This window comes from Xyrauchen texanus, chromosome 28 (assembly GCF_025860055.1).
Source record: "Xyrauchen texanus isolate HMW12.3.18 chromosome 28, RBS_HiC_50CHRs, whole genome shotgun sequence".
Lineage (NCBI taxonomy): Eukaryota > Metazoa > Chordata > Actinopteri > Cypriniformes > Catostomidae > Xyrauchen > Xyrauchen texanus.
The window spans coordinates 3,348,066-3,363,330 of record NC_068303.1 but is presented as its reverse complement, the minus strand read 5'-3'; the positions used below and the strand labels follow the sequence as shown (position 1 = coordinate 3,363,330).

General features: G+C 37.7%; 1 protein-coding gene across 5 annotated transcripts in view; it reads right to left on the bottom strand.

The window, feature by feature from the left end:
• The window catches only part of LOC127621744 (collagen alpha-1(XII) chain-like), a 122,658-nt gene that overhangs the window by 88,081 nt on the left and 19,312 nt on the right, over positions 1-15,265 (bottom strand). For 4 of the 5 annotated variants that reach the window (XM_052095459.1, XM_052095455.1, XM_052095457.1 and 1 more), the window contains exons 13-18: positions 6,586-6,855; positions 5,266-5,532; positions 4,534-4,726; positions 4,316-4,440; positions 337-486; positions 44-163 (exon numbers count right to left, since the gene is read on the bottom strand). In XM_052095459.1, coding sequence (XP_051951419.1) covers positions 44-163; positions 337-486; positions 4,316-4,440; positions 4,534-4,726; positions 5,266-5,532; positions 6,586-6,855 — 1,125 coding nt within the window. The remainder of the gene's footprint in view (positions 1-43; positions 164-336; positions 487-4,315; positions 4,441-4,533; positions 4,727-5,265; positions 5,533-6,585; positions 6,856-15,265) is intronic. The other variant, XM_052095460.1, reaches the window with a different exon arrangement.

Sequence of the window (15,265 nt, the reverse complement as noted above, 5' to 3'; positions counted from 1 at the left end):
TAATAATTGTAAATTATACTGCAGTTATGTATTGGGGTCATACCAGTCATTGTATTTCCGCCTTTGTAGGGTAAGTTGGATACCGCTTCTAGCAGGGATTCACGAGTGGAATGGGCGTTCAAATGCCACTCAGTTTTGGGATCCCCGCTATATTGAGCCAAACCTGAGAGAGAAGCACATGTCATTTTTAATACTATTGAGAAGATTCCTGGTAATAACTCAAAATGAAGGCAAGCATAAAGCTGACATATTGTGTCCAGATGCTTTTGGCCTTGTCTATAAATATACCATTCATATATCTTAAACCGAAGTAAACAGAAGCATTTGAAGACTTGCCGATTTGAACCCTGTCTGGGCTGATGTCAAAGAAGCCCACCATGCGACTGATAAAAGCTCGGATTGTTTTGAAATTCAAACGGCCGATACTCCAGGATCCATCCACCAGCAGGACGATATCAGCCTTGGCTGAAGTCTTACACTGAGCATCTGTGAGCAAAAAACACCAGAGTTATGCAGCGAGAAATGCCAAGTGAAGCTCGCCTGAGAGGTTATTGGATATTCACTGATGTCAGACAAAGTTCAGTGAGAAAGATATGGAAAAAGGAAAATTATAACTGTTTACACGCTCACAGCAAATAAAGAGGAATCCACACAAATTTACACCACAATAACTTAATAAACATCACGCTTTTATCCAAGACTTTTATTTTAATTTTATTTCTTGGAACAACCAAGTATTTTCACAAAGCTCTTTCTAGCTCTTTTTCTCTTTGAATCTTCAAGTCTTGTGTTGTATCCAAATCTCCTTTGGCATTCGGCCCTGGAGACCATTTTCCTGGAATCGTCATGGATTCTGTTCTAATGAACAAAGCAAAGTAGTCCTTCGTGACACATGAGTGTATGTCTTCTCTCCAAGTGCTTTTGCTCATTCCACCTTCGCAGAACTTCACGGAGCTCCAGGTACCTATTGTGAAACGCTCAGCCCCCAAACTGAAACTAGCGCATCTGGAGATCTCTCTTGACAATTTCACAAATGGTCTGCAAGTGAAAAACATCTTATGAAATGGAGATTTATCCACAAACATAAATTATAAAATAGGAGACAAATGAGGTGGAACATGATCCCCACTGGAAAATCCAGTGAAACCAGCTGGTTTTACATGGTTTCTAGCTGATTATTTATGGTCATTACCTGGACCAAGCTGGTCGATCAGCTAGACTACCAGCCAAGGGTACCTGGTTTCGACCTGTAGACCATCTTGGCTAAGCTGTTTAGGGCTGGTAGACCACTAACATATGTGCCTGCACTTCAAACACGTCTTGATTTATTCATTTCAAACCCACTGAGGTGGAGTACAATGCCAACATTTTGTGTCACTATCCAAATATATATGTGTATGAATAAACCTACCCTCAGAATTACTCGCTGGAGTATAAAGTGTAACAACTAGCCTCGGTCTCCCCTAGAGCGGTTATTGCAGTTAATGTAAGTCTAAATCATTGTTTGAATAAGTGATTAAAATGTTTTGAGAGTGTGCAAAGTATGAATCTTAAAAGAGACAAGTAGTTTTAGCTGAAATTAGTTGTACATGTTCAAAACCATTAAATTCAGAAATAACACCACCATTTATTTAACTCCAATAGTCAGACTGCTCATACTGGCTTTCTAGCTGTGATCATGGCTTTCCAGAAAGGCTTCCCTCCATCGCTGTGTCTCAAGGTTTTGTTGGAAAACCAGAACATTCAATGCTATTCCATGGCATTCCTTTGAAATAATCTCTCCCTTCCATCTGTGAGACACCCCTAACTGGAAATTTTTTTCCATGAACTTTTCACACAATGTTGAAAGAAAAAGAAAACGAAGAGCAGACAGACACAAGGAGGGCCTAGTACTCCGACAGGGTGAGATAGAAAGTTTGTTTTACTGATGACTTGAAATCGTGGAATCTGGCTGGGTTTCAACTGATGATATGGAGGAATGACAATTAAAGAACAACAAAAATAAAACAAATGTTCCAACAAATTGTGTTATCCACTAGCCAGTTTAAAAAAAAAAAAAAACATCCTTAATTAGTGTCTTTCACCATTGTTTTGTGTACAGTATGTGTATCCCAGGGGAAGGTCATACTGTCTACACCCTATGCATTTAAAGTCAATATGAAACATATGGAACCCATTTCTTATCCCATAATATGGAGGAAAACATAATAGTAGGGTTAAGAGTATAGTACTTTTAGCTCCATTGAACCCATTTGGATGTGTTTAAATACCTTCAGCAGAATTTCCCATAAAATCAGACGAGAAAACGCTGGGAAAAATCCTGGCCTAGCTGTTTGAAACATTAACCAATAAACGCCATGGCTTAGGTGGCATCAACTATAAAGGTATGTTATTTCATAGCCAAAACAAATTATAAAACAGGATCACAGGATCAGGAACGTGTACTAAGAAAGTAAACAGGGTCCATTTTGATTGCATGTTGACTTTAAGAACCCTACGGTCATGCTTGATGACCGACTCACCGCCAACTGTCCCATCTTGCCATAAACTCACCTTTGCTCTGTTCACTATAGTCATGTTTCAACTAAATGACTGCAGTATACTCCCGATGGACTCAGCAACCCAACACTGCTGCACAACTAACCTCTGGACATTCTTTCATGTTAGGACGACACTCAAATCTTTACACCACCTGCCAATAGCTGCCAGAATAAAAGTCAAGAACAGTTCCTAGCTACCAGTGCTGCCAAAGACACACAACAAATCATTAATACCTCTATCTTGACATACTAACCATTTCTGCTTGGCCAAGTCTAGACACTTCTTTACTGTTAAAACCCATTCACCAAATTATTTTAAACATAGCCTTGAGACACACCTTCTTTGGCTTTAAAATGTGACTTGTAGAACAGAATACAGGTGTCTTGAGACACGTTTTTAAAAGTTAAAGTTATTTTTAACTTGACACTGCATCTTGAAAAATGTGTTCTGTGTGAACGGCCCCCTAAAGATTCATCTCCACTTGGAGTCCAATGGACAATATTACCATAAAGTTAAAAAACGTGCTGCATACTGTTGTAGAGTATCCACTGTATATTGCCTATTTTAGATTTAAAATGATGTGAAACAACAGAACATGTGCAATAACAAAAAATGTAAATAGTAGCATGTAATTACAGCAATGTTACATGTTAATTTTAGTTAACAGTCTAATCAAACAATGTGAAAATTATGTTCAAAATTAATTTTCAAATTGGAATAAACTAAGAATACATTGTTGGTTCCTAGCAGAAATTGATGCTAAAAATAAACTGTTGGTTCATGGCTGAAAGTTATGCTAACATTAAATGGTTCATTCTTAACAGAAGGTTATGCAAAAAATAAATGGTTCGTTGCTAACAGAAAGTTATGCTAACAATAAACGGTTCATTCCTAGCAGAAAGTTATGCTAACAATAAATGGTTAGTTCCTAGCAGAAAGTTATGCTAACAATAAACTGTTTTTTCCTAGCAGAAAGTTATGCTAACAATAAACAGTTTTTTCCTAGCGGAAAGTTATGCTAACAATAAACGGTTCATTCCTAGCAGAAAGTTATGCTAACAATAAACGGTTCATTCCTAGCAGAAAGTTATGCTAACAATAAATGTTAGCTCCTAGCAGAAAGTTATGCTAACAATAAACAGTTCATTCCTAGCAGAAAGTTATGCTAACAATAAACAGTTTGTTCCTAGCAGAAAGTTATGCTAACAATAAACAGTTTGTTCCTAGCAGAAAGTTATGCTAACAATAAACAGTTAGTTCCTAGTAGAAAGTTATGCTAACAATAAACGATTCATTCCAAACAGAAATGCTAACAATAAACGATTCATTCCAAGCAGAAATGCTAACAATAACAGATTCTTTTCTAGCAGAAAGTTATGCTAACAATAAACGATTTATTCCAAGCAGCAAGTTATGCTAACAATAAATGGTTCATTCCTAGCAGAAATATATGCTAACAATAAACGGTTCGTTCCCAGCAGAAAGTTATGCTAACAATAAACGGTTCGTTCCAAGCAGAAGGTTATGCTAGCAATAAACGGTTCATTCTGAGCAGAAAGTTATGCTAACAATAAACGGTTCGTTCCTAGCAGAAGGTTGTGCTAACAGTAAACAGTTAATTCCTAGCAGAAAGCTATGCTAATACGGTTCGTTCCTAGCATTTGGTTAATAGCAGAATGTACGCTAAGAATAAACTGTTGTTTCCTTTTATGAAGTGTATGCTAATGATAAATAATATAATTATATTTTTTTGTATGATGTGCTGAGATTGTACCTGAGGGCTCAACAGGAGGAGGCTCGGGTTCATCAGAGAGGGTGGTCTTCTCCTCTCCAGCCAAAGGCATACTTTGACCTCCATCAAACATTCCAAAAACAGCCACGGAGTATTTAGTTCCAGCTCTGTGAACAAAGAACAAAATTCAAACCACATGTCTCAAATCTATCTTTATGTAGAGAAACATCTAATGTTCATGCTAAACTTTGGAGTTCTACCTTAGTTCCTCTAGAACGACTGTGTTGTCGTAAGGTCCAACAAGAAGTTGTCCCAGATCAATGTCATCACCGCTGGGATGGAACGTGACTTTGTACCCACGTACAGCACCAGGAGCGGGGTCCCAAGACACACGGAAACTCGTCTTGGTGGGCTCAGAGGTTTGCAGGTTTCTTGGGGCTTTATATTGTGACACTGCAGGACAAAGAGGATGCAACAATATCAGCATAGAGATAAACATAAATCCACACAAGATACACTTATTTAAAAGCACTAGTGGTCTATGGAAATACAGTAATTCACTTTTCATGCAGACTGGTCAGTAATTCATACAGGATGAAAAAAGGGAAACCAGATTCTCACATTTTCTGAAGAAAACATAAGTGGTGGATGCATGTGCACAACTTTTAGCCACAATGCTTGGATGGTATGGGTGTTTTTTAGCGCATTGCTATTCGGTTTCTAGGGCATTTCCTACTGGCCCACCCCAATTTACTATGATATTCTGCTCTCTAGATATGACTCGGGTCCCTCCTTCAATCCCATTATGGGATTTTTTTCACCTGTTTCATTGCCCGTCCGGTGAAAATCATAAGTCTGATCACATAGAAAAGTAATAGTACACCTCTCCTTAAAACTCTGGTTTCATCAGTGCTAAACCAATGCCAACTGACTCCAACAGTGCACTAGTACAATTCTGTGACTCATGGGCTTTGAATTATTGGCCAACGTACGTGTGGTTCCTACTCCTTGCCTTGCTTTTCCTTCTCCTCGTTTGTAAATGGGATGTACAGTGATGTCGTAGGTGGTCAGAGGCTGCAGTTTTCTCAGCATGGTGGTGGTCACATTGGCAGGAACCTTGATGGTCATCTCTTTACCGCCAGCTTGAGGGACATATGTGAGCCTGTAGTTGGCCACAAGGCCAGGAGCAGGTAGCCATGTCACACGCATGGTTTTCTCAGTTTCATCGGACACCACTAAAGCTTTGCCAGACGTAGATGCTACAAAAAGACAAAGCAAAAGTACAATTTAAAAAAAAAATCAAATTCTATTAGACGTTCCTCAGTGTCTTTGATAAATGTAAACCTGACAACTGAAATGAAAACGGAGAACGTTAGAGGTGAATGTGAAACCCCAAAATAAATCCCAGATAGCACATATTATGGGTTGCCCTGCACACATGTATCCCTTTAAAACTGTTCTTTTCATCAGCAGTAATGTTCACTGAACACGTGTTGTTATCAGCTCACTTTTTCCACTCAGGGGCAAGTGACTACTGCACTGAAACACAAACTTACTTGATTTACCAAGATTCGATGCCAAGCATAAAAAACAAATTCCTTTGTTTTCTCTATTTCTTTATTCCTCTTGCTTTTCCTTCCTTTTAGATTTTTCTTTGTCTTTTCCATTCATTTTCTTTAAATATCTTTTCTCAAACTGAGTGCCACAGGCTGCAGTAAAAGTTTGTTGATTGATGCACTTAAAACAGCTGAGCCTAAGGCACAGACGTGCATGCCCTGTGAAGTCTGCATTATCTACGGAACCATTTCTCTTTCCTCTAAAATGTTGTGCTCTATTCCTCCAAAAGGGGAAAAAAGGACCAAATGATTTTCAACACTCTCTCAACCCAGCTCATTAAACACACATACTGTACACTTACATTTTTATTTTGGAAATCATCTCTTAGTGACAGTACAACCACTGTATCTAAGCCTAAGCTAACCCTAACCTCTAGTTTCCATCAACCAGCCATTCATCTTAATTGGTTTCTTTGGGTTCTATGTCCTATGGTACCATAGAAGAATCCCATGGTTCTTTAGAAATCCATCCATCATATACTGGTGCTTAAAAGAACACAGGACGGCTTTACTCTGTTAAAAAATGATGCCTAGAACCAATGCACTGATCTAAAAGAATCTACAATGTCACATTAAGAACTTTTCAGTCTACTCAAAGTCAGCTCAAGAACATATACATATACAACAGTTTATTGCTGCAAAGAACAACTGAAAAAACTTTAATACAAATAACAAAGAAGCAATAGGTTTACGTACCATCAGTGGTCTCCTCCCCTATGAGTGCTTTTCCATCACCGCTGGCATAAGAAGCGGACACAGACACCTGATAGCGTGTTTCAGGTGTGAGATTCTCTAGCAGTGTGCTGGTCACATCTCCAGGCACCACCTTCTTCCCAGACTCCCCTGAGAAGAGAGACCTCCAGCGGACATGATACTCCCTCACCCGTCCTGGAGCAGCCGTCCACGACACCATAAAGCTGGTGTCCGTCACATCACTGGTTATTAAGTCTCTTGGGGAACCCAAATCTGATGGTAACACCAAAAATGTGTTCAGTATACAGCAAGGAGGTAGAACTTATGATCATTGATATCAGAGGGTGGGTGATGTGGGTAAAGCTCAGGACAGTTGGTGGAAGGTTGCTATTTCGAGCCCCACCAGGAATTGCAACATTGTGTTCCCGTTTGTTGTCATCGCATCAAACTTTGCATTGAATTGAAGGAGATTTGAGAGCTATTATAAGAAAGGGTTGCGTGTTGACAAACACCTCACAAATACGATACGTACAGTATATTGCAAAACATGTCACGATACAATCATCGCAATACATCGCGTTAAATGTCACGACACAATATTCAATTACACATACCTCGATACAATGTATCGCGATACATACGTCACGATACAATATATTTCGATACATTTTGTTATTTCGATACGAGTTGTTATTTCTGTAAAAAAAAAAAATCTCTGACAGCGCTTCCTTGTCAGTGAAAAACATTATGCATAACACCGCTTGATGTACAAAACAAGCCCAGATGGGACTTGCAATTGAAAAGTATTTTTCATCATATGTAAGCCACATTTTAATTACCACATAAGATCTTAACTATCACAAAAGGCAGAATGAGATGTTTTTGTTTGCAAACGCATTTCATGGTGAGTTCAAAGCAGTGTGCGGCAAATTATGTGAATCCTGAACGCAGCTTCACGATTGCTGTAACAAAGCGGATAGCCGCTGTCTACCGGTTTATTAATATTGTGGAGGATGAGAGTTTAAGGTATTTTAGCACCCATTGCATTGAATACTCAACCTATGTGGGGACTAGTTATTTTCAATTAGTCAACCTCCCACTTTAACATTTCATGTTAATTGGATTGGTGCAATTTTAGTGCATTGTCTTTAAATTGGGGAAGGCTTTGATTGGAAAATGTTATTAAAGCATTATATTTCTACATATTGTTTTGTTTTATTTCCTAAGATGAAAAAAAATATTTTGACAAGAAAAAAGTATATATGTTTCAGCACTTTCTTTAAACGTGATTAATCACGATTTACTACAACAAATGATGCGATTAATCTGGCTTAAAATTTGTAATCAACTGACAACACTAATTATATTGCATTACATGATAGAATATATCGTGATACTTGTGTCACGATACAATACATCTCGATACAAGTCACAATACTTTGTATCGCATCAGGTCACGATACAGTATATCACGATAATTATGTCATGATACAATATATCTTGATACAAGTCACAATAATTTGTATCGCATCATGTCCCGATACAGTATATCACGATAATTATGTCATGATACAATATATCTTGATACAAGTCACAATACTTTGTATCGCATCACGTCCCGATACAGTATATCACGATAATTATGTCATGATACAATATATCTCGATACAAGTCACAATACTTTGTATCGCATCAGGTCACGATACAGTATATCACGATAATTATGTCATGATACAATATATCTTGATACAAGTCACAATACTTTGTATCGCATCACGTCCCGATACAGTATATCACACTAATTATGTCATGATACAATATATCTTGATACAAGTCACAATAATTTGTATCGCATCACGTCCCGATACAGTATATCACGATAATTATGTCATGATACAATATATCTTGATACAAGTCACAATACTTTGTATCGCATCATGTCCCGATACAGTATATCACGATAATTATGTCATGATACAATATATCTTGATACAAGTCACAATACTTTGTATCGCATCACGTCCCGATACAGTATATCACACTAATTATGTCATGATACAATATATCTTGATACAAGTCACAATAATTTGTATCGCATCACGTCCCGATACAGTATATCACGCTAATTATGTCATGATACAATATATCTTGATACAAGTCACAATAATTTGTATCGCATCACGTCCCGATACAGTATATCACACTAATTATGTCATGATACAATATATCTTGATACAAGTCACAATAATTTGTATCGCATCATGTCCCCATACAGTATATCACATATGTCATGATAATATATCTGATACATGTCGATGTATGTATCAATATATGTACTATCGATATACAATGATACATCAATACATATTGTATCATGTCATGATACACATATCTTGATACAGTAATATGCATCATGTCCCATACAGTATATCGATTATGTCATGATACAATATATCTTGATACAAGTCACAATACTTTGTATCGCATCACATCCCGATACAGTATATCACGATACGTATGTCATGATACAATATATTGCGATACATTTTATCACTATACATTACATAGTGATGCATATATAAATTCAATATAACGCAATACATATATCGCAATACAATATATTGCATTAAATTTCACAAAGCATTATATCTGTTTTACATATCAAATATAATATATTGCGTTACATGTCATGACACAATATATCACAATACTTTCTGTGTCACGATAAAATATATAGTAGTTACGCATTTCTCAATACAATATATCGCAATACATATGTCACTATGCATTACAGTTACTAAGCACTTTATTAGGAACACCTGTACACGTACTTATTCATGCAATTATCAAATCAGCCAACCATTCTTCAAATCATGCAGATATGGGTCAGGAGCTTCAGTGAATGCTTCAGTGAATCTCAGTTATTTTGACTGTGGCATAACTGTTCGTGCCAGATGCGTTGGCTTAAGTATTTCTGTAACTGCTGATCTCATGGGATTTTCACGCACAACAATCGCTAGAGTTCACTCAGAATGGTGCCAAAAAAACAAACATTAAGTGAGCAGATGGAAACGCCTCGTTGATGAGAGAGGTCAATGGAGAATGGCCAGACTGGTTCGAGCTCACAGAAAGGCTACGGTAACTCAGATAACCGCTCTGTACAATTGTAGTGAGCATAGTGTTCCTAATAAAGTGCAAAGTCAGTGTATTTAAAGAGACAGACAGGCCATTTCTCATGACGTCTGTGGTGTCATTGCTGCAAGTGTGTACAGGACTGCAACGAACAATAATTCATTCGTGTGAAATAAAACTGAACAGCTAGTAATTTACACTAAAGTTAACACACACCCACCCAACCACACTTTCCCCTAGAGGTCTCATGAAAGCCACCGCACAGTTTTAAACAGCTTTCTGACTAGTTACATCTTTCATTACAGCTAAACTTCTTGGGAAAATCTTTTCTAAGCAATCTGCTTCCCATATTTTGTATTATATGTCGACCAAATTCTTTTTGTTTAATTATGGGACAGATTCACAGATTGATTCATCATGCTGGATTCATGTACCATCAGGAGAAATTATCTCCAGGCATTCTCAGTGATGTAAAGACAGATGTAGTCAACTCTAATTGACTTATGCTGCCACATAGTTTAAATCAACTCAACAGTGTGACTTTTGTAAGCAGTACACATTCATCATCCACATACATGCATATTCTTAGAGTAGCATAGATTTATTTGTCTTCTCTATTTTTTTCTCTTTAAAATAACTTCAAGGTTTTGAGACTTTTCAGAAGAAGGTATCGCTGCCAACCCATGTTTCATTCTGCAAGACAAATCGCCAACAAAGCCAACATAAACTCAATCAAAGTACCATCCACGGATGTCTGAAAGCTTCTCAAATCCCTAATCATCCATCATCCTTAAATCCTTCCATTTTTGTCCCATTCTGTCTCATACTATGACTATAAGTCCCAACAATTTGCACAAATTGGAAACAGTACAACTTGTTGAATAATGCGATGTCAAAGATCTTTCCTCATCATGTGAATTTCATACGCATTTCTGTAGGATTCTTAAGCAGCCAAAAAGCGGGATCTTATTTGACTGTGCTTCTAAAACTGCCTTGAAATGCAATCTTTTGCATCCATTTAAAGCCGTTACTCCAATTACAAAAGCAGATGCACCATCCCGTGCTTCTCAGAAATATAACCCCGAGACAAACCATACACAAGCAGTAAATTTTCCTTGCTGTTTTCCTTTTTTTAAAGTTTAACCTTGTGTCAATCGGCGGGAATGCGCAGGTGCTGGGAGAGCTTTTGGTCGTCTTCTTCATCTGTTCTTTACGTACATCTATGGGGTCATGTACCGGACAGCAAGAGCATCTTGAATGCATTAGGTACTTTGACATATGGTAGACAGGAATAGCCATCCACCTCTGAGGATACCCAGGTGCTGCAAACACGTTGGAGGAGAAGGAAACCTTTTGGCATGTTTGGATCTAGCTGATTTCCACGTATAACACTATAATATTCTTCGAAGTGAAACGGCTCGCTTTTAATTGGCCGCGTGTTATTCCAGCAACAACATAATGCAAATGAATCCAGTTGGAAGCACCTCTTGATTTGGTTCAAGTCCTTTTGTGTAATTTTCAACTGGACAGTTTATTTAAATTTCAAAGTTGTTCTCCAGTGAGGTCACAGACATACATTATCAGAGCAGCGAATTCAAGGTTCATGGTGAAAGTCGATCACTTTTTGAAACTGCATCATAACAGACTTGATGGAAGGTCCTCAGGTCAATCATGCTGTTCAACTAACTACCATACTCTAACTACCATACTCATGATCGTTTCTTTTTAAACGCAAGAGATATTTATGTCAACATGAAATCATGGACAGGTCAATATTTTGCACTAAGATAACATGAATTGACTGAAAACGCATGCAGGTGTCTTAGCAGACAATCGTAGACATGTGGGATTGTAGGCCTTCTCCAGTCTGCAAGTGGACGTGGTCATTTCAGATTGGGGACAAAACGGAAATCTTTCACGATCTCCTCTTTAAGTCTTCACTTGAGGATGTGAAGGAAGAAACACGGTTATTGTTTTGATGAATGTTTTACTTCCAAAGTGGGGAGGAGCTTTACAGTTCCTTCATTATGTAACTATCTGTGCTAAAGTTCTTCATTTAGCTCAGAACCCACAATCCCAACAGACTGATGAAAAATATAAATCAAACCAGATTTTAAATGTCAACTGTCAGAAAGTAGTCCGTAATGCTTCGGAAATTATTCCCCAGAAAACCTTATTCTGCCAAAATTCTGCTATTGTTTATTCATCCTCTTGTTTTTCTAAACCTGTAGGTCTTTTGTTCTTCCAAAGACGTTTAACGGTATGTTCAAGCGGTTCTTTTTGTTGTCAAAACATACGGAGGCATTCAAGCTCTAACTAGGACAAAAAAGCATTTTAAAGCCACCATGAAAGTAGTCTATGTGACTCATGCTCTGTATTTAAAGTCCTCTGAACATACAGTTCGTATGGACAGTTTTTGAGCTTGATTTCCACTGGTCAATAGACAAATAATCAAAAAGTGTCAACAATCTCCTTTTGCGTTCCAAAGAAGAAAGATTTATTCAAGAGATCATTTAAAAGCCTCATTCTCTTTCTGGGTTTCAAGTACAGGTCGACCGATATATTGGTTTTACCGATTAATTGGTGCCGATAGTTGCTTTTGGATCGGTTATCTGTAAAAATCTATGGTGATAGTTGACGATAGCGTTTTCCTTTATTCTGCCGTATTCCTCTATATACAGTATATATATATATATATATACACATACTAGACACATATGCACCGTAGACATTATTAAATGGGTATTTAACCTGTTGATACGCAATTCCCCTGCACGCGGTGGTGACGTCACTCTGCTTACATTTAATATATAATTTAACATCTATAAATGTAATTAATGTTTACAAATGAAACATCTTTTCAAAGGTCTAAGGGTTCAACATTGATATCCGATCTCTGTTTCACAATAGCAATCCTCCAGAAACAGTGATTTAGTTATTTGTGCCAGGAGTACAAATGAAAACATGCAATATCAAAACTTTTATTATGAAAACACGATCGCCAGATGAATCCAGTTCAACACACTCGGGTCAATCGTCCATGACAAGCGTTCATTAAAAACATCCAATAGCACTTTTTGTCCATAAAATGATAAATCTGAGAAATATTGATATATTCTCCATTGTTTACATGAGATCTCGCCTGGAAGAATTACCCTTCGTCATCGTTCTTCAACAAACTGCAATCTGAGCAGCATTCATGTTGTAAAACTGTATATGATTTTATATATTAGAGTCTCATAAACAAAATGAGCCCGTCTCCAAAGTCTATTTTTAAAAATGGGGTATAGTTTTATTCATAATAGCCGATCAGTGCCGTCAGATTTACTGTCGTCTTGAAAGGCAGAGCCTTAATTTGACTCTGTACGCTTCCAGCAATTTTACAGAGAAAAAAGCTGCAGGAACCTCATTTTCTGTTCGATCATCTTTTGAAACGTAACTTCTTTAGACTCGTGGCTTTGAGAACATTTTATTTCTGGGTTGTCTTGGCACTTTCATTATTGTTTTTTAGATTATAAAAACATGTTCAGCACAAAATATTTCCATTACTATAAACTTCAGCTTCTCTAACTTTAAGAAATAACAACATATATTAATTAAATAAAGCCCAAAGTGTCTTCTTTCAAAAGATACTCCAAAGAGTCCCGTAAATAAAACCATTTAAATTCAGGTGTGTAATTTTCATGGTTTGTGCTCAAAAAGGGGGCCTGTATCAAGAGGTTAAATAACCATTGATTGTTGAGTTAGCCTTTTTTCGACACATGCAGCCTCTAGGTCTCTGCCCATCACAATAAGGAAAGACGAGGGATTTTGTTTTACATTCAATAAATACATTTTAAAAACTATCTGCCAATGAATCAGTTATCTGCCTTTTCTGGAGTAAACAGGTGGTACTACAAGCTTGCATTTCTCAGGAATCTTCCTTATTATGGTCCGGGGGCATTGCGATTAATTGCATTAATTTTAGGTAAAATGAATCGCCCCGAATTAACGCGTTAAATCGACAGCCCTAGTTTAAACTTGAACAGACCCGGGCAAGCTTTGCTTCTGGTAATGTCATTAGTGGATACCGAATCCATGTTATTGCATCTTAAAATCTGGCATCCTGAAATCCCAAGAAAGGGAAATGTGCATAGTTTCTTTGCTTCAGCGTTGGAAAACAAAAGGGAACAAAAGGAACAGATAGAATCAGTTGGCTCGGTTCAATCTATTTCTTAATCCTTTCTGACAGGAACTGATGTTAAAAATGCCCCCAGTCCTTTGAAGGTAGCACTTTCACAGTTGATCCAAATTTAAATGGTATTACGAACAATCTCGCTGTGTTGGCATGACTTTTAGAGGGTGGAATTGGTGTGACTTTTACACTGAAGTACACTGATTACATCAATCATTTTTACATTTTAAGTGTTATTCTTGAGGATCATTGGGATATGACTGATATCCTCAGGTGCTCAGAAGCCTTAGTGCTAATGTGATAACTGAGTATGTGTAAATACTTGAAATAATGCGTTAAGTCAATCAGCAGACGTTTTATCCATAGTGAAGTACAGGAGTAGTCAAACATCCTGCTCAAGGGCACAGAGGTGACTCATGATTTACTGCAACCATCCACTTCCCAACCCTGATGTTTAACCACATCACCACACCCACCTTTGAGTAATTTTGTGCTTTAGTGAATCTACAACAACTTCTCAGGAACATGTCCAGGTCATATTTCATAGTTTGGGGGAAATGTGCTTAATTGTCTTAAAAATACTGTAATATCAAAATAATTTCAAATGCAAAATAATTTCAAGCAATGTTCAGGGTTCAATACAAAATAATGCACTTTTGTGGCTTATCAGGGGCGTAATGGCCATCGGGAGAACCTAGCGGGCCGGTGGTTCGGCCTCGAAATGTGCAGAATGGTTCGCGATAAGCAACAATGAGCCGCTGCATTATGCAGAACGGACCACGATATGCAGAAAAGGACAGCGAACACCCCCTCTGCTCTACAACTTTTGGATAACCCCCCACTCAACAGTTGGGCCAGTTGCCATGTAAAATCCCAGGACGATTTCTCTTCCCAGTTTAATACTAAAGGTTAGAAGTTTGTTCAAATCCCTCACATTAAGTATAAACGTTTGTAATACTGATGCTTTCCTAGTGATGCTGCAAGAAACTATAAAGAGAAATGGGAGTGAGAAAACAAAGAAACGTGGACTGGAACGCAGTCAATGCTGTGATTAAACTCTGGACTAACACATTAAGAAACAGGGCTTGAACTAATGAGAAAAGTCTTGCCCTGGGATTTATCCTTTGCCTCTAGTAAATGTGGACAGAGAACAGCTGCATGGCTGTAGGCAGCCATTACGATGCAGCTGGCTCATTCTTGGACACTAACTGCTCTCAGCCATGATAAAGAACCGCAAGCTATTGCCTGAGCAAATAGGCATTTTTAGCCAACTCTTCAGCAAGTCCGTAAGCACAAGACATTATGGGAAATGTGCTCGAGTTTTAGTCAAAATCAACTAAGCTTGGATTTTCCATTTATGTAAGATCTTAGGCTGCT